Raw genomic sequence first — 22,102 nt, forward strand, 5'->3', positions numbered from 1 at the left:
AAAAACCCTTCATCCTGTTAAAAAAGAAGTATTTCAAGCCAATGGAATTATTTTGCTGGGAAGCAGGAAATATTGTAACACAAGCAAGGAAGAGTTAACTGCTATGTAAGAAATGTGCTTTTTACCATAGAATTTGAACGACAAGATCTCTAGTACCACCTTCTGCTCCAAGCATGTCCAATTACATACTCAGGCCTACGCCCCACAAAGATGAATTCTTCACAGAATTACCATATCTATTTTGAAAGCTAATGCAATTGTTACAAAACACAACTGGAACACAGAGGCAAAGAAAGACTGGGTTGGTCAAAGTGAAACAATCTGCTTAATTTATAATTAATCAAGTGTGCTGGACTGTAATGGACAAAGCTTTAGTCCAGCTTTAAACAGTACTAACTGTAAATACTTTATGAATAAGCTGCAATTTAACAGCTGCTGTTTGATCATGGGCTCAAGAATAGCAAAAGAGTGAAGACAAAGAACTACTGTTTTCAGTCCTAAAAGGGAAGTTTCAGCAATTTGGAAGTGACACCATTTAGGTTTGCTGCTGCAAATATGCTTGTGTAGTCAACTGAAACTGCTGATTCACTGCCAGTCCCCTAGCCTTCTTTCGGGAAATACAGTTTTCAGAAATAAGTGCACTTAGCAAATTTAGCAACATCAAATGACATGCACTATCATACGTATTAGAGCTCCTGTTCATACTAGTGCTAAAGTAATGGAATGTACAAGACATACCCAAGCTTAGTTTCCCTCATTGAAATTTAATTAATATTTTATTCAATTTTAAAGAAAGAGACCTGTGTAACTGACAGCACAGGAATAATAACTTGAATAATCCATCTAATCTTTCCCTGAAAGCGCAGCTTCTTACAAATTGACATGTTTCAGTACCACCATCATACTGTACATCAGGTCAAGTAATTCTCATCAGCTGAGCATCCTCAAGTCCATTTGTTTGCTTAAACAAGCAATTTTACAGTAATACACAAAGTTAGTCCAGATGACCAAGGGGGTAGAAAGATGGACACCTTTCTCTGTTTAATGCTCCATTCCCCCAGTTTTCTGATGTCTATGCTCATATCAAGAAATATGGGATATTTAAACAGTAGCAGTTAAATATTAAACCCCTTCTTTCTCACCTACTATTTAAAATAGGTATGCTCAAAACCATGACTTTCTTTTCCTCTGCAGTCAGTCTATACATAGACATTAAAATAACAGCAAATGCATATTTTCATGCTTGATCTGTTTTCAGAGAAAAAATGGAATTTTTTTGCTGAATTACAGTGAGAATTATATTGGAAGAATTACCTTAAGAGGTTCTGATAAATGGCAACAACATTAAATTAGAAGAGCAGGTGCCCCAAACCATGATGTATTTCCAAAAGAATTTTTCCAGCTCTTTAGGGTCACATTAAGTTCTGGAGTTACTCTTTCCAGGAGCTTCACTGGATGGAGGTGGTGCGTCTACCTCTCAAAAGAGCCAAAAAGTTACCTCTGCTCAATGTTACTATGTCTCATTGGTACTTCTGCACTTCACCCATGGGTTGAAGGCTCCTCCCTACAGCAAGGGGATTAACCCATGATCTATTAATATCACCTAATTGAGTTTCACTGTAATGAAAGCTCACTAAAAAAAAGCCAACTCCTAAGAAGTTCTTTTAGGAAGAAAAAGTCTACCTTTGGTAGACTGAGGCATACAAAGTACCTCAGACTTTTATATTAAGCTGTTAATGCACAGTACTTCTTGAGGTGATGAGTAATAATTCCGAGTAGCAGCATATAGTATTTGGCAAGTGCCAACTTTCAACTGTTTAACTACTCACTGGTTTTACATTGCAGCTCTCTACTTTCTGTTTTAGATATCAAGAGCTTACCTTAATCTAAAGGGGCATTTATCACCCAAGTCAAGCTCAACACAGGTCTCTCTCCATGTTTTCAGGGAGACCTTGCAAAACATGCTACCACTCTGCCATGGAGAACTCAAGAGTCTTAGAGATAACTGCATGTCATTCTGCTGGCGACAAACTTTGACATTCCCCTTCTATTATATAAAAGTATACTCTTTTTATAATCAAAATTATCTCTCACAATTTTTACAAAGTAAATTAATAACACTTCTGAGTTTACTACTGGAATCCCACTAGTTTATAGCAGTAAGACTGGCTATTTACTGCACAGCCAGGTGCAAGTTGACTCTTCAAGAGGTCTGGTCACCTCAAAACCAATCATTAGTCTTGAGACCAAGTTTACTTTAGCCATGTACATCACTCTTCATTAAACAGCACTGCAAAAATGTTGACTGACATACTCAACAGCTTAGTGGAGCGGTAGTCACAAGCCTTTTGCATTATTTGATACTGAGTTCGCACTTTTGCAAGTGTTTTCCTTCACACGCTATTGCACCCAAAAGGCAACACTGCTAATCTGCAATTTCAACTGTAATTTTCAGGCATCCCTTAGCTATTTCAGAACACTGGTTGACCAGCCTGGCTATGCAGTGATCAAAAATTTACTTGAACCTTTCTGTGCATTTGAATCTTGAATCAATTAGTATATTTAGCTAATTTAAGGGAAAGATAGGAGTAAGTAAGATCTCAAGTACGTTTACTACCTTTTGAGGGGGCAGGGGCTTGAGAGGAAAGTTCAAGACCTCTGCTAAGACTGTGAAGCCTACCTGTTAATGCTCTTGCTAGATGGGAGAGAACACATTTTAATTAGGAACATATAGGTGGTCACAGCTTTCATGGGCACAAAAATGTAAAATTTAAAATTATTTAAAGTGCATACATACAGCATCAGATTCAGATAAGCAGCTCCCAACAGAGTAATGGGCAAGCTCAGTTGTGAACTGAGATAGGTTACATTACTTAGTAGTTTCTTCATGTAGACCCCATACTTTACAAAGTACTTAGAAGAAGCACAATCACCTAAGAAACTGAACCAAATCCGCACAGCACAATGATTATCACCCAAAGCAGCTGAGCTGGAAAGACAGAAGTTGTCAGACAAGGAGCACAGACTTAACAATTCTGTACACACAAGAAAAATGGACTTCAAAGTTTACTTGGTAGTAAGAAATACTTTTCTGTACACGTGCAGGACAGGTTACACTCTGAAGATAGTTCTAGAGATTAATCTGATTTAGTGGTTCGCAAGCTGTTACGTTGTAAAGTGGTAGTATACAAGATCCACAAAATAATCCTACATCTATCCAACACATATAGGATCCTAGTGGGAATAGGGAATTCTATTTTGGTGCTATACTTCTCAGAAAGATAAAGACTGAGTTGGGAAGACAGCTATGCAAGGTATCAGAAAGCTGACATCCTTGTGATCAACAATCGAGGAAAAGGGAATGTTCTAACAGAAAAATAAAAGAAATGTTAAGTGTTTCAAGAATGAATAGAATAATCTCTCTAGATCCACTGTAAGACTACTTAATAAAGGAGAACTCATATTTTATGAGAATGGCAAGAAATCCCTTTGATGGCAGAAACAGGCTAAAATGGTTCCACAAACCCTTACCATTACAACACTTCCTAATCTAATTTATAGTGAAACATAGCACTCAGTAAGGATGACTTTAGTTCATATTAGGGGAAGAATTATAACTAACTTTATGACACTTCCTTCAGAACAGTACTTCAGTTTATTTCTTTGCTGATCTCTATACCAATCAGATGCCACTGAAGAGCAAAAAGAAAAAGACAGTATTCACGACTGAAGGATAAATGAATTTGACAAGTTAGACGGGGTGTTCAGACTTGAGACAGCTACATCCTTCTCCTATTTATCTCCCACTCTACCTAGGATTCTGGTCAAAATCCAAAATAAATAAGCTTTTTACTTCAAGTTCAGAAGCCTGTGTTTGAACATATTTTACTATTTAGTTATCAAGGAGCAGTTTTACAAACACTTCAAATTTAGCTTTGCTGGGAGATATAAAACGTGAATACACATGAACTTGAAGTTACATATTTAACATCAACACACAACACGGACAGAAACAGCAACAAAAACTAAGAACGTCTACGCAACATCTACGTTCCTGCATAAGCTTGAGCAACAGTTCATGACTTTTTAGTTTCAAACTAGTACGGGGTATTTTTGAAACACCTTTAAGTGTCTCTGCCACTTATCAGTGACTTGTCTATGCATTTCAGTCTTTTAAACAAGTAAACAGGCTTTTAAAGTAGTTTTTTACAGGTTAACATAGGTATCTGAATGCTGTCCTCCAGCCACTTCAGGCAAGCTGCACTACTGTTGCAAGCCAGAGCCTCGCAATGCCACAGTGAGAGTGGGTTACCAGCTTCCAGAGCAAAATGCATTACCACAAAAACAGTAAGAGTGTATGCTATACAATCCATACCAGCATCAAACAGAAATATTTAGAGTTTGTTGCATGCTGCAGAGCACCAGACAAAAGAACAAGGAAAGCCAAATCAGGTTCATAGGAAACAATAGTTGACATCAAGATTACTTAAGAAACCTGTTCCAACACTTAGCACATGGATATCAACACAGGTAAAAGAAGGTCTCATCACACTTCTACAATCCTCATTATGAACTTGATACATAAAACCAAAGCTGAACAATATATATCCACTCCCACATATCCCATGCTTTCCTTCATCTGCGCTGTTGCTTCCACTTAACATCAGCCTTACTTGTGAATGTGTACAGGGGGAAGTATGGCCAGATGAACTTGTATTAGTATGAAATGCCAAACAATTAAAATACTAGGGAGCCACAGTTCTTTTCAAACCTCAGCAGTAACTGCTGAGGAAGCAAATACTTTAAAAACCACACATTATTGAAACAGCCAAATTCCAGGAGAGGAAGTAGAAGCAGAAATAGCAACAGACAATCTTCCTGTTGCTCCCTCCTATATGATGTATCTGAAGTTAAACAACTGGAATATTTTTATTTTAAAATAATTAACAAGACTGTATTTATAATAAACATTCACTCATCAATATTAGAATATTTACCATTGCTAGAAATTGACAGTGACTAGTTGTCAATAATACAGTAAGTTGATAAAAAAAATATTTATAAAGGTCACAAAATCAAAATAGACTTCAGAAGATTATTTGCAGCATTTCAATATGCACTTAAATACAGCCTACACAAACATCTAAACCACTTGGTCCAGGAGCTCTTCAATGGTCTGCCAGAAAATAGGAACACTAAATTTAATATACAAAACTATTTATTGATGGCAGAAATTTATACTACTCTATTAGTATCTATTTTAAAAGTTTGCTATATTAGTATGTTGAGTCAAAATGTTACTGTATAATTTCTCTGCATATGCTATGAATTTTAAATTTTTTTACCAATTTCAGTTCAGACTGGTAATTGATTTGGAGTGATTTATTTACATGTTTTTATTGCCATTATTGTTATATTAAATCCATTCTAGAGTAGGATCAGAGATGTGCAAAAAAAGGAGAAAACCATCCTGTCTTCACAGAATGCTACATCTCTACGTAAAATTGATGAAAGTCCGTGGACAAGTTACACGTGCACTACCTTTCTGTACTCTCCCCTCCTGGTTGATAACCCGAGCTCATTATTTCACGAACTGAAACTCTAATATTGGTTTCTGACCTGATTAATAGGTCAAATTTTTTTGCTCCAGCATCCACTGATAGTAAAATATTATTATGAGAAAGTTACCTCTATTTGCATTTTTCAATGCTTTCTCAGAACAGCTAAATAAAAATAATCTCATACATCAATATTTACATACAGTAGTCAAACAAAAGCTTGACTTTAAGTAAGGTTAATGAGAAATTTCTTAAGGCATTTATAGGTTGAAGGAACAGGTAGTTGCACTTGCATCTCAAGTCTGAAGGTGACATTCCAATTACAAAATGAAAACTAGGAACTGAGAAACTCTGGGTGCTTATAATCAAGTCTGAAGTGAAATTTTATCACCATGCCAGTTAGCTTATAGCTACCAAATAAATTTGGCCGTATCAGAGTCCCAAACTCAACCAGCCTAGAAGTAAAACAAGTCCCTGGATGAGGCAGGAATGAGTTGGATTCAGACCCAAGCAGGGACCTCAGCTAGTCATGTTCAATCCAGAGGGCAGACATATCACTGGTCAAGGAGGTGGGCGGTGCTAAAACCTCAACCAATGAGCTATCTAAGCACGAGATTTCTAAATGGACTACACAAGTAAATTCTGAACACTAAAATGCAGCTGTTTTATCTGATGAGCAAGAGGACTTGACTCGTGGATTCTATCTCCCAACCCACAACTGCCATGTAACAAAATTTAAAGCTTCCTCTGAGTTTACCAAAAGTTACTCATGCATAACATCTTATACTTAAGTTTGTATGAGAAATAACACAATGAAAGCAATTTTAATTTATAAATACTTCAATATTTACTGCAATATTTTACCTTAAGTCCTTTACCCTCTTTATCCAGAAGCTGATTTGTATTACCAGCAGATATAAGGATTTAAGCAATCTGACATTAACCACTCAGCAGATGATCAGCTACAACAGGTAGAGGAGGGATCTGTTAGCTCTAGGTAGGTACTCTGTGGGTTACCTTGTTATTAAGATGCTTCTCAAGCACACAACCTTGCAGTCCTCTGGTTTCATCCACTGGGACTTCTGATTTTGAAAGGTTTTGCAGTCATGTTGGACTAGCAAAAGCCCACCTCTACCCCTTGTCCTCTCAACCTGGCTACCTTTCCTGGTTCAGCATCACAATTACTACTACTAGCAGTATTTTTCAATGTGTAACAGCACATTCAGTATTTCTTTTAGAACAGTACATTGACAAGGGAGAGCAAAACAGGCAAATTACCGTAACAGTGAAATTAACAATTCTTAACACTATATAAATAATGTAATTGATAGTCTTTTTTAGGCTACTTGGAAAAAAGGAACTCCATTTTATGTGTTTAACAAGAATTTTCTGAAAATTTCAGGCTGATAATGTTTTTGAGTTTTGAATTTTCTCCCAATTTCCTGAAGTGCCTTTATTAACTGCAATCAAAATTATGCTGTTTAAAATTTGCTTTGCAGTTTTCTAAATTAACTTTAAGCTTAACATTAACAGCCAGACAATAACCAGCTCACAACTAAGTATCTCAGTTCTAGGTTATTGTTTGAAAATGTATCAGCATTAAATAAACACAATCAATCAACTGCTTTAGTAATTACATAACTTTTTCATAAATTTGAATTTAGCACACTGTCAAATCAAGTGTTTTGGGTTTTTCCCACCATTTAAACAGATATGCATTTAATGCAAAAATGTCATCTAAAGCATCTTACTTGGTTTGACAACTAGTATTTTAAGAAACAAACTGTAGTATACAAAGAATTGCACAAAATTAGCATTACTTAAAAGCTAAACGCCATTACTTAAAAGCTAAAAGCCAAGGTTGCCATGTCTCCTCACCCCTTTGGGGAAAAATTGCTAAAAAAGGAGATGAACGTTTTACTCTTGATGGTTCTGTATAACTCTATTCTATCTAGCTAACTCCTTCTACAGTGTCTAATCAAGAGTGAAAACATAGAGCAGTATCCACTCCTTCAAGGAAAACTTTTACTGAGGCCACTTTCATTGAAGGGTAACAGATCCCTTCATCCCTATAAAAGGGACATAAGTCAATTAGGTTTGGAAAATAGCCATCCGATGCCTTTTACAGTCAAACTTTGAGATTCATGTCTCCTACTCTAGATATAAACACCTTGTACATCATCACTTCAAAATGAATACCTACGTATTCCTTACATGCCAACTTTTTTGGTATCTAGGTACTTCTCTGAAAAATTACCTTTTCCAGTTTTAAACAGCAAAATCAGATACTTCAAGAAGTTCAGAACACTTATTTCATTTGACAAAAAAAAGATTTTGCAAATGTAAGACCAAAAAAACCCCATCAATCTATATTGCTGAAGAGGCACAGATCCTTAATAATGAGGACATTAAGAGTCTGTGTGCAGAAAATAAAAGCTACGATGGAACAAAATGGAACAAACAAACGGATGCAAAATTTCTCATGAAGTATTAATTTCTAAATAACTTCTCCTCAAGTTCTCAACTCAGGTAGTACATTAACATTACAAGGAAACATCTTGATCTCAAGAGTTCAAATTTATTTGCTCAAAGTAAGTTTACTTATACAGATATTTCTCACAACAAACAGCAATTCACTCTCCTCATTTTCGAACAGCACTGAACGAACATTATTTAAGCCACTTGATCTAATATTAGGTTAGAAATTCCATTTTGAAACCATGGGGGAGACCTGGAGAAGGCAGTCCTTCAAATTATTATTAAGAAGAGAGTAACCGTCCAAATACATCAGCACTGGAGTGCTCAAGTACCATCAATATTTTGACACCAGAGTAATGTCTGATCAATACATCTAATGAAACATTTAAATAGAAGAATACACTCCTAGTTACACATGAATAACTTCCTCATTTGCCTCACTGATGGTTTTATGATGGAGGGTGTATCCCTCCTCCAGTCCAGGGCAATGAATAAACATTTGGAGCTATACTTGAAATACTTAATGTGGTAAGGATTCAGGAACTTCAATACAAGAAAAAAAAGTACAATTATAATCCCTCCTGCAAATTCTAATGGTTTTTATGTCTGAACATAACCTGTTTTATATTTCTCAGCCATTAGCTACTCATTGGGTCTGCTAAGCATGAAGTTTTTCTATGTCTGCTTATACTCACATGTAATATCAAATGAATTTTAAATGAGTGTTCCCTTTGTTTGGAGCACAATGAAACATAGTCAAAGTTTCTGTCTTTTTCTTACTCTGAAGATCAACAACCTTGTGATATGCTACATTAAATCTCACAAACACACTTTTGTTAGCAAATAGCTTAAGCAGCCTACCAGAACTACCTACCCACTCAGTCAGCAACAAAGAACTTCAAAAATAAACAAAAAAAGTACTTTATGCAGCAGTAGACTAATGTTAAGAAAAGCGACTGTTTAGTACAGGAAATAATTTCATCTCTTGATTTTATTAAAATTATTATGTGCCATTTGAAGAACCTGTTTCTCAAACAAAAATTTCTTCAAATTTTTACCCAGAAGGAACTTCTACATGAGGTTTGGTAACCTGACCATAAAGTTTCTGCAGAAAATGTCAGAGTATGAAGACAGAAATCTGAACTTTTTAGTGCAATGAGATATTTTTCCCATACTCCCCTACTCTCAGTCAAGTTTGCAGGTATAAAACTTCCATGAGCTGAAGTGAATTAAAGGATGACTAAAGAGCTACTTTAAGGCTCATTTAAGTGTTGTTCATACAAATTTGAATGAAAAATGGATTGACTTCCAGATTTCATGAAAATATTTTCTTTCAGATCCTATCAAAGTTATATTGGAAAAATGTACTGTTCCTTTAATATTTTCCATACAAACCTATACAAAAATTAAAGGTTATAGCAGTAACCTCTCAATGAAAATACAGAAACAAGATTTTCAGAGACATTCTTTAAGAACCACTAATAATAATCAGACTGAAGACCAGATTTGGACACTTCTGCATTGTGTTTAATTCTACCAAACACCTATTTATGTAAATATAGCACTGTTCCAAGGTTTCTGGTCAAGATTACTGTATATTTTTCTAAAAACATTAGAAGCAATAGATGCACTTCTACATCTACAACATTTATCACAAAAAACTCCTACTGTTTTATGAAGACAACAGAATATTGCACTGGAAAGAAGATGTTAGTAACTCTGATATTCCATTATATACTTTTAACTTGAGTCTACACTATTATTACAATACTGCAGTAACTTCTGCTGCTTTCCTTGCTTTGTCTTGATCATGATATTATTGATATTTAGTTGCATAATACAAAATAGATGTTTCTAAATAATGCATTACTTTAATGTATTAAAGGTTTTGATAACTTATTTAGAAGTGATGTGCCATAGTATTTTCTACTCCATTTAAGAATGAAAACAACTGCTATTTGCCTTAAACACTATTAACACTAGAGAGTAAAAAGGAGTATGAGAGAAACTGAAAAATGTCAAATAGCCATGAAACTGCAAACTACACATACTGGAAAAGCTGTAAGATTCAGAACAGTCAAGTTCAGTGCTATTACCTTAGAATAGCAAGATGCAAACTGAACTGCTTCTTGTCAGCATATACAGAAAGACTTATTGCCACTTCTTAGTTGTAGGCATACTTTTTTTCTGTTTTTACAATATTCCAGAACATCCTCAATCCTTAAAAAACAAGCTGAAAAGTAACTTCATTAAAGTAATGAAAAATGCTCTCCTTATCCTTATCCCTATATTAATTCTAAATACTAGAAAAAAATGGGTAGTGTAAATAACCAACACTTCATTCTTCTTTAAGCGTAAAGGCAGAGATCTGGTACAATTAATTTATTTAAATAATTACCAAATTCTTGCAAAGCATAGAAGTATAAACTGTCCAAACCTAAATCAATGTTAAAAGACTATTTTTAAAGCACATAAGCTATAATGAATCAGGCTTCTTTATAAAGGCAGATCACTTTTGGAATCCCAGAATCTGTACTCCTCAATACTCATTCATGATCTGAAAAGGAGGTTGAATATGACAATTTAAGCCTACCAATAATACCAGACAGACAAAGGAAAATAAACAGATACCTCATGACAGGGGCTGAGTACTAATGCAGGTCAAAAGATTACAGGTGAAAAACACAAGATTTTTTTTTTTTTTTTTTTTTAGTAATACAGAGAAACAATTCCAAATTAACACTTCCAATGGCAAACTTTAAACTATTACCATTCAATAAACGTGTATTATGTGCTGGTAATTCCATAAAGTTGCAGCTCGGAAATCAGCAACAGTTAAGGTGAGCCTTACAACAGGGAATAGAAAAATAGCATGAAAAAGGTTTGAGGTTGTGATGAGCAGAGTTTAAGACAGGATCCGGGTTTTTCCATCACTCATTCCTACAGGATAGCATGCAGTGACACAGGCTGCATTTCTGCTTATCCAACTTTGTTGCACTAGATGAGGTATGGCTAGAAGCATGACATAACTCCCTTGTGCGTTGAACAGGAGAGCAAAGTTTATTACTCTTGATCTTTTATAGACATGTTTGAGAAGGTCCGAGAGGTAAAACTCTCATTGATCATTAAAACAACACATCTGCTATCATTGGTTAAGTGGAACACTACCCCTTGACTGTTTTCCTAAATACCACCTGCTAAAATTGTAGTCCTTTACCAAGGACTGTTTGGATTCTCTCATGCTTTCTCAGGCCACAATGAGAAGCCTGTGACTTAGTTTCATACAGGCTCTGTTCTCTGCTTTTTGCATTTAGCATCAACACAACTTCAGGTTAAAGTTCTGCATTTCCCCCTCTAAATCATTCATGAACCCTAGTCTAAATTTTAGCCTTGGTCTATCAAGTTCCATGACTACACTAAACCCTACCTGAAGACATCCAAGCTTATAAACCAGTTTTTGAAATGCCAGTTCTATGGATGTGCAATCCAGTAACTTCTTCAGTGTATCCTCATGAGAAATTTCTCTCAGGTATTGTACTAAGAATAAATTGCAGTATTGTTGCCTCAAAAACACTTCACTGTTAACTTCATATTGTTTCTTTAGACTACAAAGAATCCAGACTTTGCAACTTAATTTCTTATGTTTTAATATTACCTCTGCATCAAAATGAAGGCAAAACACCAAGATACAAAGGAGTGAATAGTCCAAATTGCATGATTTTTTTTTAGAGAACCATTATTAAAAGACAGCACTTTAAATTTAAGAATGTGTACTGATTATTGCAAAGAATGAGAAATAAACAGTGAAACTTCTTAATTGCTCACAGTACCTCTACAGACAACGAACGCTTCAAGAAGTTGAAGGTAAAAATCCATACCTACTTGGATATCTATTTCAATTTGTATTCCTGTAATACCTTTGTAACCCAGATTGAGAGGCTGCATTGTGCTAGGTGTTGTAGTTTAATGCTACACCTTGGGACAGTGCCTATCTTGTATCTGATAACATAATAGATGTTTTGTATACTTTCTACCTGACCTAAAGGGCTTGAAGATCAGGCACTTTTAAAATTAAATTAAATTAATTAAGTTCATTGGAAGATATATGGAACAGATTAAGAAAGCTGAACCAAAATGCGGATGAAGAATAGTGCATTAAAAGACAAAGAGACAAAGCCAGTAATCGTATCAGCAAAAGCAGTCAAATGATGAAAAAGAGTAGCCTAAAACCAGAATGATAACCTAGAGAACCGACTCTAAGACTAACAAGCTAAGATCTAGGATAGATAAGAAGCAATTCAGTAATCAGGAAGAGGATGGACAAAACCTCGAAAATATCACTCAAACACTAATAAAAGCTTTTGTTTTTGTTTCAAGCTAGAGAGCTCAAGGATCACAGTTGTTAGCCCCCAGTAACATCTTATCTATGGAGAGCAAGTAAATTCCTTTGAAATAAATTTAACAGAGAGCTTCAATCTTGACCTCCTACCCGTCATAAATACTGTGAGTATTTTAATGACTGTACAGGGAAGCTAAAACTCTCTGCAAGCACTATGCTTGATCTAATGAGGGAATGAGAAAGGAAATTAGAAAACAGAAAATTACCTACCTTATGTTGTTCTATTGCATCTACCCATTGTTGTCTATGGTCTGGGTCCTGAGCCCGGAGGTACCAAACACTATCATTCACGCTGATATCAAATCTGCATTCATCAAAGTCATGGGGCTGTGACAGAAGAGAGTGCAAGAGTAGCTAAAATTAGCAACATGATCAATGTTACCTCATAGATTATTTTGACACTTAAACACTAATTGGAAAGTCTGGTCTATATTGTCTCAAATTCATCCTAGATCCTGAATTCTGTGTTGTGTAGCTGTACCAAATAATGAACATATACTCTCATAATGAAAGATGCTGATCTTCTGAAATAGAAAAGCCTGTGTAATACATTCTTATTAAATAAAATAAATATATTTAATATAAAATAAATTATATATATTTTTATATAATATTTATATTAACATATTTATATTAAATATAAATATATTAAATAAAATATTTTTCATAAATAAATTCCACACATAATAAATTCCATATTTTCAAATACTTTGAAACAAATCCGTTAGAAAAATATCAGTCATACCATTAAATATTCCTATATATATACATTTTAATTTCGAAACAGAACAACAATTCCGTAACATTACCGTATTATAGCATTATGAGTATTAATTTTAGATGAAATACATACATCACAGAAAAAAAACAAACCAGCATAGAACTGTAAGAGCAGACTATATCTAAATGACAAGTCAGAGCAGGAACTTAAACAAGCCGCGACATGCTCTGCCTCAACTATTTTCATCATGAGTATTTCACAGATAATTGAAGCTACATGCAATCCTTTCACACAACTCCACTCAACTGCATCTAACTTTCTGTTCAAGTGCCTTAAATACTAGTAAGCTTTTACAAATCTAACAGTGAAGCTGTTAAGGAAAGTACAGGGAAAGAAAACAATTATCTCATTTGCTATGTACCCTGATACACACCCTTCATCTCTGAAAGCCATTTTTAAGGACACGTAATATAGATGTACCTAAACACCCTTTTGAAATTGAATAGAAAGAAAAAATACACATTAAAGAAGTTACAAGAGGCTAACAGGCTCCAGGATAAAGGCTAGTGATACAGTCCAAAGGACCACAAATCTTGATACCAGGTGCTGAAGACAAGTCTATGCATGTTAGGAATACCCTTTACAACACAAAGACCACTCTGTCAATATATGCATCCTGCAAACTTAAAGACTGTGAATCACTCATGGAACATGTTACAAAAGAAAACCTAGAAGTAAGTCTCTCATTTGTTGTCATGCGCACCATTCCAATGTTAGTGAGAATATTTTTCAAAGGATTTGGAAATCAGAAGCTATTTACACATTTAAAAAACCCAAAAAACAACGCCTTTGTCTTACTCTGTGTTTAATATACTAAGGAAGAAGAAAAGTATAACAGAATTCAAATTGCCAAATGAAAAAATGAGCTAAAAAGAATTTAACAAATGTACATTAAAAAAACAAAGTGTAAGCTTAAAGCTTCATTATACTTGGTCAGGCATCTGAGCGTTCAATTTTAAAGGAATTTAAACCTCCCATACAAAAACTCTCCAACAACTATAAGAATTTAAAATCAAGCAAATAACTATATACTAATTATCTAATACCTGATCGTCTCAAGTTAATTAAATTCAACCAACTTTCAAAACTGGGTCTATACATTCCTTTGCCTTCACTGAACCATACAAAGGGGTGTAAAAAGGGACATGAGGTTGTTTGACCCTGGCTGGATGCCAGGTGCCCACCAAAGTCTTAGGCACTACCCTCAGCCAGATAGGGGAGAGAGTATGATGAAAGACTCATGAATTGAGATAATGTCAGGGAGATCATTCACCAGTTACTGCCACAGGCGAAACAGACTTGACTCACAGAAAACAGTTTAATTTATTACCAGTCAAGTCAGAGTAGGATAATAAAAAAGTTAAAGGCACCCAATTCCTCCTTAAGCAGGCTCAACTTCACTACCTATTTTCCTCTACTACATCCCTTCAAGCATTGCAGGTCAACAAGCAATGGGAGTTGCAGTCAGTCTAAATACTTTCTGTTATTCCTTCCTCATGCTCTTTCCCTGTACAGCAAAAGAACTTTCTCATGGGACAGACCTCTGTGATCTTTTCCAATGTGGGTCCTGCACAAGGGCTGCAGCTCTTCCTTAACTGCTCCAGTGTGGGTCCCTTCCATAGGGCACAGTCCTTCAGATACAGCTTGCTCCAGCATGGGTCTCCCAGGGGGCCACAAGTCCTGCCAGAAAACCTGCTACAACATGGGCTCCTCTCCTCATGGGACCACAGGTCCTGTTAGGAGGCTGCTCCAGTATGGATTTCCCATACCCCACAGATGCTTGTGGGTGCAGGGAGACAATCTGCTTTACCATGGTCTCCCCTGCAGGCTGCAGGGGAATGTGTGCTTGTTCTGGTATGACTTTATAATGCTTGTATCTCCAGTCATCTGTTCTTTTTATGCTGGATATTAAGTTCTGCATCTCTAAAGCTGGTTCCAAGAACAAACGGGGGGAAAGAAGAAGCATGAAGCTTGTTTTCAGAAACAGCACTCCCCCGCATGCTTTCTGGACTGTGGTGTCTGCAGCACAGACAGACAGCAGGACAGAGCTCTTCTTTACTTTTAGTTTTTAGCTAGCTAAGGCAAAGCAGTTTCCTGGACTTGTTTTTTTTCCTTTTTTCTTAGATCTGTTCAAACCCGTTCTAAACTGAAAACCTAAGAAAACAGCAAGAGCTCACATCTGTAGCACACCAGGGCTTGGGCCTTGGCATTTTCCAGCACCAGAGGGACTGATAAGAGACTGAGCAAACCAAACTACACCCATGGCAAGGACTTTCTAAATTTATCATCTCTTCAAACAGCAAGAAGTTTTGTTGTTAATATTATTCAATTTTTATCCTTATAGATACTTCATTTGTTAAATAGCTATTTTCCACTTTTCTCCAAAAAAATCTTTTCCCAAACCAATAAAAATAAAAACCGCTTAAATCTGCTCTCTAAAAGGACCCCCATTCAGAGGTTTCATCCCAAATTTACCCTAAACCAAAACAATGCTCCAGCATTTGACCGCGTGTTCCCCCTCCTTCCTCAAAGACCTGTGCATCTGCAGAGCTGTTGCTGTCAAATATTCTCAGCCCTCCCTCCCAATCCATGTTGCACAGCAGTTTGTATGCTTTCTTAGGTATGTTGCAACAGAAGCAATACACCACCATCTCTGATTAACTCAGTCTTGGCCATCAGCAGGTCCATCTTGGATCCAGACAGAGCTGGGTCTGTAACATACAGAGGCAATTTCTCCATCTGCACACAGAAGCCACATCTGTACCCTGCTGCTACCAAAACTCACCACATAGACCCAATATAGGACAATACGCATCTGCTAGTTCAGGTCTCTCTTCTTCAAGCTGCATTTTCTGTTATAATTATTACTATATATGTAAAAGAAGTTCATCAACTTTAGAACAGTAAACCTGCTAAGGCAATGTATCATGTGCCGGTTCCCAGTCAGTCCTGACAGGTCTTCATTTAGTCATGTGATGGGGAACATACAACAACAACCAGAGATATTCTAAAAAAAATCACCCAAAAAGAAAATCTAGAAAGATTAGCTATCAAGGTTTTTCCTGACATGATAGCATTCCTCAGCTTGATCTCTGATTCTTGGAAGTCTTTTGGGAAGAATTACAAGCAATTACATCGTATGTGATTAGAAAGACTTGCCAAAATTCATCCAAAAAGCCTGTAGCACTAACTGATAGCATGCTTCCACATGGTGCACTGATTTCAGTTCACCATCATCCTTGCTTTCCCCTGAATCTCATCGCTAACCTAAACATCTTCTAGTGAGGCTTAAGACTATCACCATCACCTCTCTTCTTTTCAAAGACAGGCTTTTGTATTCCCCTTCTTTCCAAAGCAGCTTTTAATATATTTGAAAATTTGTACCTTGTTGCTAAGACATGGAAAGAAGATACTTTCTCTGAGGACTATAGAAAGCTTTAAACACTTTTCTCCACCATTTACTGCATACACACTTCTGCATTACATGAAGTTAAGAGACTAAGTCACTATATATATAAATATATATATATATATAATTGACCACCCTCTCAAAGCGGGGGATTGTCCTACTCTGTTCTGCAGTGGGACAGCCTCAACTTGAGCTCTGTGTACAGTGTTATGAATTCACCTCTGCTTATCACATACAGGTTCAAGCATGAAAATATAAGAAAGACGTAAAGCTATTAGAGAACATCCAAAGGAGGGCCACAAAGATGGTGAAGGGTCTGGAGGGGAAGCCATATGAGGAGAGGCTGAAGCCATTCAGATTATTCAGCCTGACAGAGACTGAGGAGACCTCATTGTGGTCTTTAACATTTTTACAAGAAGCAGTGAGGCAGACACTGATCTCTTCACTCTCATGACCAGTGACAGGACCTAATGAGGTGGCATGAAGCTGAGTCAGGGGAGGTGTAGGTTGGATATGGAGAGTAAGTTTTTCATCCAGGGCATCGCTGAGCACTGGAAGAGGATCCCCAGAGAAGTGGGCAACACCAAACCTGACAGAGTTCAAGAAGTGTTTGGACAAAGCTCATGGGCACATGGTGGGACTCTTGAGGCTCTGCTGCACAGGACTCGGTGATCTTGGTGCATCCCTTCTAACTCAGCATATTCTGTGATTCTATAGATCAGGTTTAGGGTTTTATATATATATATATATATATATATATATATATATGTCAGCTCACCATGCAGTTCCATGTTACAAAAACATACAGCTGATCAAGTGATCCTGTTGGATCAAGGTGCTAAAATAAAAGAAATAACCACTAACAAGGTTAAATATACTTCAAAAGGAAGGCAGGTACATGATTTGCTGTTCACTTATTTAATACCCTGCAGTATGTATAAATGACCTATTAAAATCATTGTTTATCATCATTTGCCTCTGATGTTTTGTTTTTTCTTTGGAAACATGCACCATTGGAAGAACCCTGAATTAACTGAACACAAAAGACAAATACATCACCTGAATCATGTGATGTGCTCTTTTCCTAACACCGAACAAATCAGATTGTTTCTGACTAACCCCCTTTTCCACCAGCCCAGAGTTCACATTTCATTTTCACCAGTAATTTGGCAGACTTCTGTATGTAACTTTATGGCAGCATATGTTACATTCTCCTACCCCTGAGCTACAGATAAACTTCCTTGGTTTACTTCTGACTATAAGTACTTTTATTGTTTTCTGTAGCTGCATCTAGCAAAGACTACAAAGCATTATTCACAACTTCTCAGGTCTGTCCTTTATTCTTCTAACAATCTCATCAGACTAGTTTGATTCCTTTATGCTTCCTGGAAGTTTTTCCATTTCTCTTCACTTTCTTCCTGTAGACTGCAACTCATTTAATTTAGATGTAATTTCTTTCTGAAGTTCACTGTTTTTAGCCTAGTGTTGCCTATCCCCTTTACACTCAGAAGCTGTTTTAAAATGGTACTGTTCTTAGCCAGTCATATGACAGGACCTTGGAGGATAAATAAGGATTTTCATCTGTAACAAGCTAAGGACATGTGCTGAGGTCAGGATATGTCCTAATGACCTTTCACAATCAAGATAAGGCAAGAAAGAGGAATGTTTTAGTTATGCAGGGAAGCAGGAAGCAAGCTGGAGTCCACTGTCTATCCTCAGGGTTTAAAGCACCTTGGAGATCTGCTGCTTTTTCCCAACCCACAGCAGTCTCAAGCAACATACATAAATTAAGAGGGCATTGTGGAATAAAATCCAGATCACGACATTTCAAATGGGGGCACCTGAAAACATTTACAGCATTTTCAAAGCTGAGTTGCACAGACTTAAGTGTCCGTGGCAGAGGTGACCTCTGTGTACACCAAGAGCTCCTTTGGGAGCCCACATTAAAACAAACAAAGAAACAAAAAGCCCCCACAGCTAAATCAAAATTTAATTCAAGAACATGCAGCAAGAAATAGGCCTCCAGCATCCACAAACACCCTTTCTGTAGGACTCCTAAACTTTTTTCTAAGGCACCAGCACAGAATCCTATAGAAATAAAGGCAATTCCAAGTATTCAATCATCCTAGATCTTTCCAAAACCATGGATACTAGCTTTTAAATTCTAAACATTTCTAAGCAGAAACACTCACTTGGCTACAGTTACCGAGGAAGTCAGTAGCCAGTTCAGGTCTCATGAGTCATAGCTGATTTCACTGCCACAAAATCCTTCCTGCTATACAGTTGTCAAGCCTGGGGTATTCATAAAACAAGCTTCAGAGCAGTATCTACTTGAAAAATACTGGTTCGGGTGCTAAAGGCAAATCACACAGGAAAGATAAAGTGTTTTTATAGACTTTATAACCTTCAAGAGTAGAGTATAACCTTCAGGAGTACTCCATGCAAGGAGAAAAAAACAAAACTAAAACCAAACCTTGAATGAAGAAACTTTTGCTTGATCTCTCCCACTACTCCAAATGCTAATGGCATTTTGTCCTTTTCTTACAGAGGAAAGTCATGGTGTTCATAGTAGATACAATTCATGTCTGCACACTACAATTATTAAAGCATGCTTCTGCCACTATTCTCATTGCAGAACTAGAACTTACCTAAACTGAAATTATTTTAAAATTTGGAAGGTTTTTCTTATTGAGAAAATCCTGGGCTGGGAACTAGGACACAATACAAACAATAGAGGCCTACACAAAACGAAAATGACAATTCCTTAGATCTCAGACATAAATGCCACTAGCATAAATTAACAGAGGCTGTCATCTAGCCTAAGCTAAAACGTGAAACCTGATGTTCCCCTTTGCTTCTCGTAGTGCAACTCAACGCAAATTAAGGGAACTAAACATTCTTTTTTTCTGAGTCAGTTTGAGAATGGTGTCAACCAGAAGTCACTTAACTGAAAATTGAGAAAACAAATTAATGTTTTGGTAATCAAACTTTAAATGGCCTACACATATATACCTTATATCAGAGTACCTAAAATGACAGTGGACACATAACTGACACTGAGAATGGTTTCAAGCACCAGCACTTTATTAGTCCCCAGTATGACTTTCATATCCTTTCCCCTTATGCATAACACCTGTGTGCCCTTTCACTCTTTTGTGATTGGTCAGTACAAATCAGCATTCCATGCTCCTTTTCCTTTAATGATGGTCACCTGTCTTACACATCTGAACCTTATCAGGGGCAAGATTGCCTGAAGCATTATATCTATTCTTTTACAATCTATTCTCCCACACCTAAAGCTATTAAAAATGCCAATACTCAGCTTTTAAGAAACAAAAGAAGCCTTACCAAATAAAGCTGACTAAAGCATTTTGCATATATTTCATTGATGCCAATGCTGTAACTCGTGCTTGCACAGTTGTTTGGTTTTTTTTGCATGTAGCATGTGTATAGGGACAAACCATCCAGATATCACTTCTTTTTCACTTGGAATCCAACTTGGTGCATTCAGTCCTTTGCTTCATCTGCCAAGGAAATACTGAAACAACACTCTGCAACTCTGATGTCTGTCTGCAAGCATCTTCACGTTAATATGCCTGTAAATCTTTTTAAGATAGCAAATTTCACCAGTTTCGACTTAAATACCTCTTATAAAAGTAGACAAAGTTGTACCCTGGAAAATGAGATGCCAGCCAGACCATAGCTATTCATAAAAAACATTTCCAGCTCAAGAGAGCTGAATAAACTTTTCCTATGTGAACAGTGTCACTGTCCCACCATGCAAGGTACAATTTATCTGCTCTTTAGTTTTTTTATCATTCCCATGGAATTCAGGAAAAAGCATCCTTTTTGCACTGTTCTTCAACTTCCTGAAATCCTCCAGTTACAAAGTACCTGAACAAACTACCACTTCCTCCACAAAAAACCCAAATGCTCAGAGCACTTACCACCAATCTATGGATTTGCTTTTTAGTTTTCACAGATCATTCAATAGGTTTTGGACCTGGATGTATTCATTCAAATGCCCAAACCACATCTATCCTCTCAACTTTTCAACAGGAAATTTAAAAGATAACTCCAGGATAATATGGATAGGACAAGAAAGAAGAGAGGGGCACAAGCAACAATCAGAAAAAAATAAACTGCCTCTGTAACATGGTATAACTTTTGAAACAAACAGAAATTTAAAAGAGCACTGCATTCACCTATAAGCAAGGAAAACTCACAACAGAAGCCAGCAAACGGGACAAAGGGAGAGATGTGCATGTGATAATTTAGGATGCAATGGACAGCCAGTACTGGATACAGTACAGATACTGGAACCAATATCCTATGTTAAAAAAAGAGAAGGCACAATATATGATGAGCTATAGAAATGCAATAATGAGCACCTTAAAAATTAGTTAACATGATGGAATAGAAAAAGGGAAAGCAATGCAATGTAGTAGGTAATGACATTAAATAAAGAAAATTAAAAAATCATTCCATGATTCTCAGTAAGCATCATGTATCAAAGCAAGACAAACATTGCAATTACTGGAAATTGAGGCTAACACCAAAGTATGTACTTTGACTACGGGAATAAAGGAAAAAGTTACATGAACACATTCTACCTGTATCTACATTGAGATGCTATCAAAATCAGAAAACAAAAAGGTTCCTTTAAGATCTGTGCTGTGTGACAGAAGGATTTCCTTCTAAAAGCACACATGAAAACTGTATTTCAGCTCCCATGTAAAACCAGTTTGGAACTGGCAATGGCTGTGATTAGTTAACCAGAAAAAAGCAAATGAAAAATCCAGGACAAGTTTGAAAAAATGCATGTCTTAAAATAATTTTTCGAAAGCATTTAATTCATGACAGATCCAAACTGTGAAGAAATTGTCCCCTGCTTTCAAAATGTAAAATGGCTAAAAATATGTTAACTTTTCAAAAAACTTTGAACAGAAAGATAGTGAAATAAAGTACCACTGATTTTAAAGCTGCATTCTACATTGTGAATAATACTTAAAATCATCAATGGAAAAATCCTATCAGCTGAATCACAACATGTGTTTTACCAAATAATATTATGCATGGTTAGGATTTTACCAGACAAGACTAGTCAAAGGCACTGTCATTCATGCCTTATTAAATACTAAATAGTAGTATTTTTCAAGTTAGGATATTTCTCTCCAGAGTCGCTGAAAAGCTCATGGGTCAAGATAAAGACACAGAAACCACTTACCTACTGCCAGTATGGTCAAACAGATTAGATTTGGAGAAAACTGACAATTTATTGCAAAGTAGAGCTGGATGGTGAGAATCAGGAGAGGCACAGGGAGATTGGTAATGAGGGCTATGGTCTAACACTAATTCTGCCACTCCTTCCTCATGCTTTCAAAAGCTCTAGCAAGGATTGTATCCATCACTGCAATTCTTTGTGGTAAATCTGTTACAGCATGGGCTCTTTGGAGGTTGCAGCATCTGTCAAGACA

At 36.4% G+C, this 22,102-nt stretch overlaps 1 protein-coding gene across 2 annotated transcripts in view; it reads right to left on the reverse strand.

Annotated features, from left to right (window-relative positions):
* The window catches only part of CERT1 (ceramide transporter 1), a 79,862-nt gene that overhangs the window by 42,237 nt on the left and 15,523 nt on the right, over nucleotides 1-22,102 (reverse strand). For both annotated transcript variants that reach the window (XM_086868919.1, XM_086868920.1), the window contains exon 3: nucleotides 12,646-12,762. In XM_086868919.1, the coding sequence (XP_086725045.1) occupies nucleotides 12,646-12,762 (117 nt within the window). The remainder of the gene's footprint in view (nucleotides 1-12,645; nucleotides 12,763-22,102) is intronic.

The sequence above is a fragment of the Cyanistes caeruleus genome, chromosome Z (assembly GCF_971803275.1).
Source record: "Cyanistes caeruleus chromosome Z, bCyaCae1.hap1.1, whole genome shotgun sequence".
NCBI classification, from domain to species: domain Eukaryota; kingdom Metazoa; phylum Chordata; class Aves; order Passeriformes; family Paridae; genus Cyanistes; species Cyanistes caeruleus.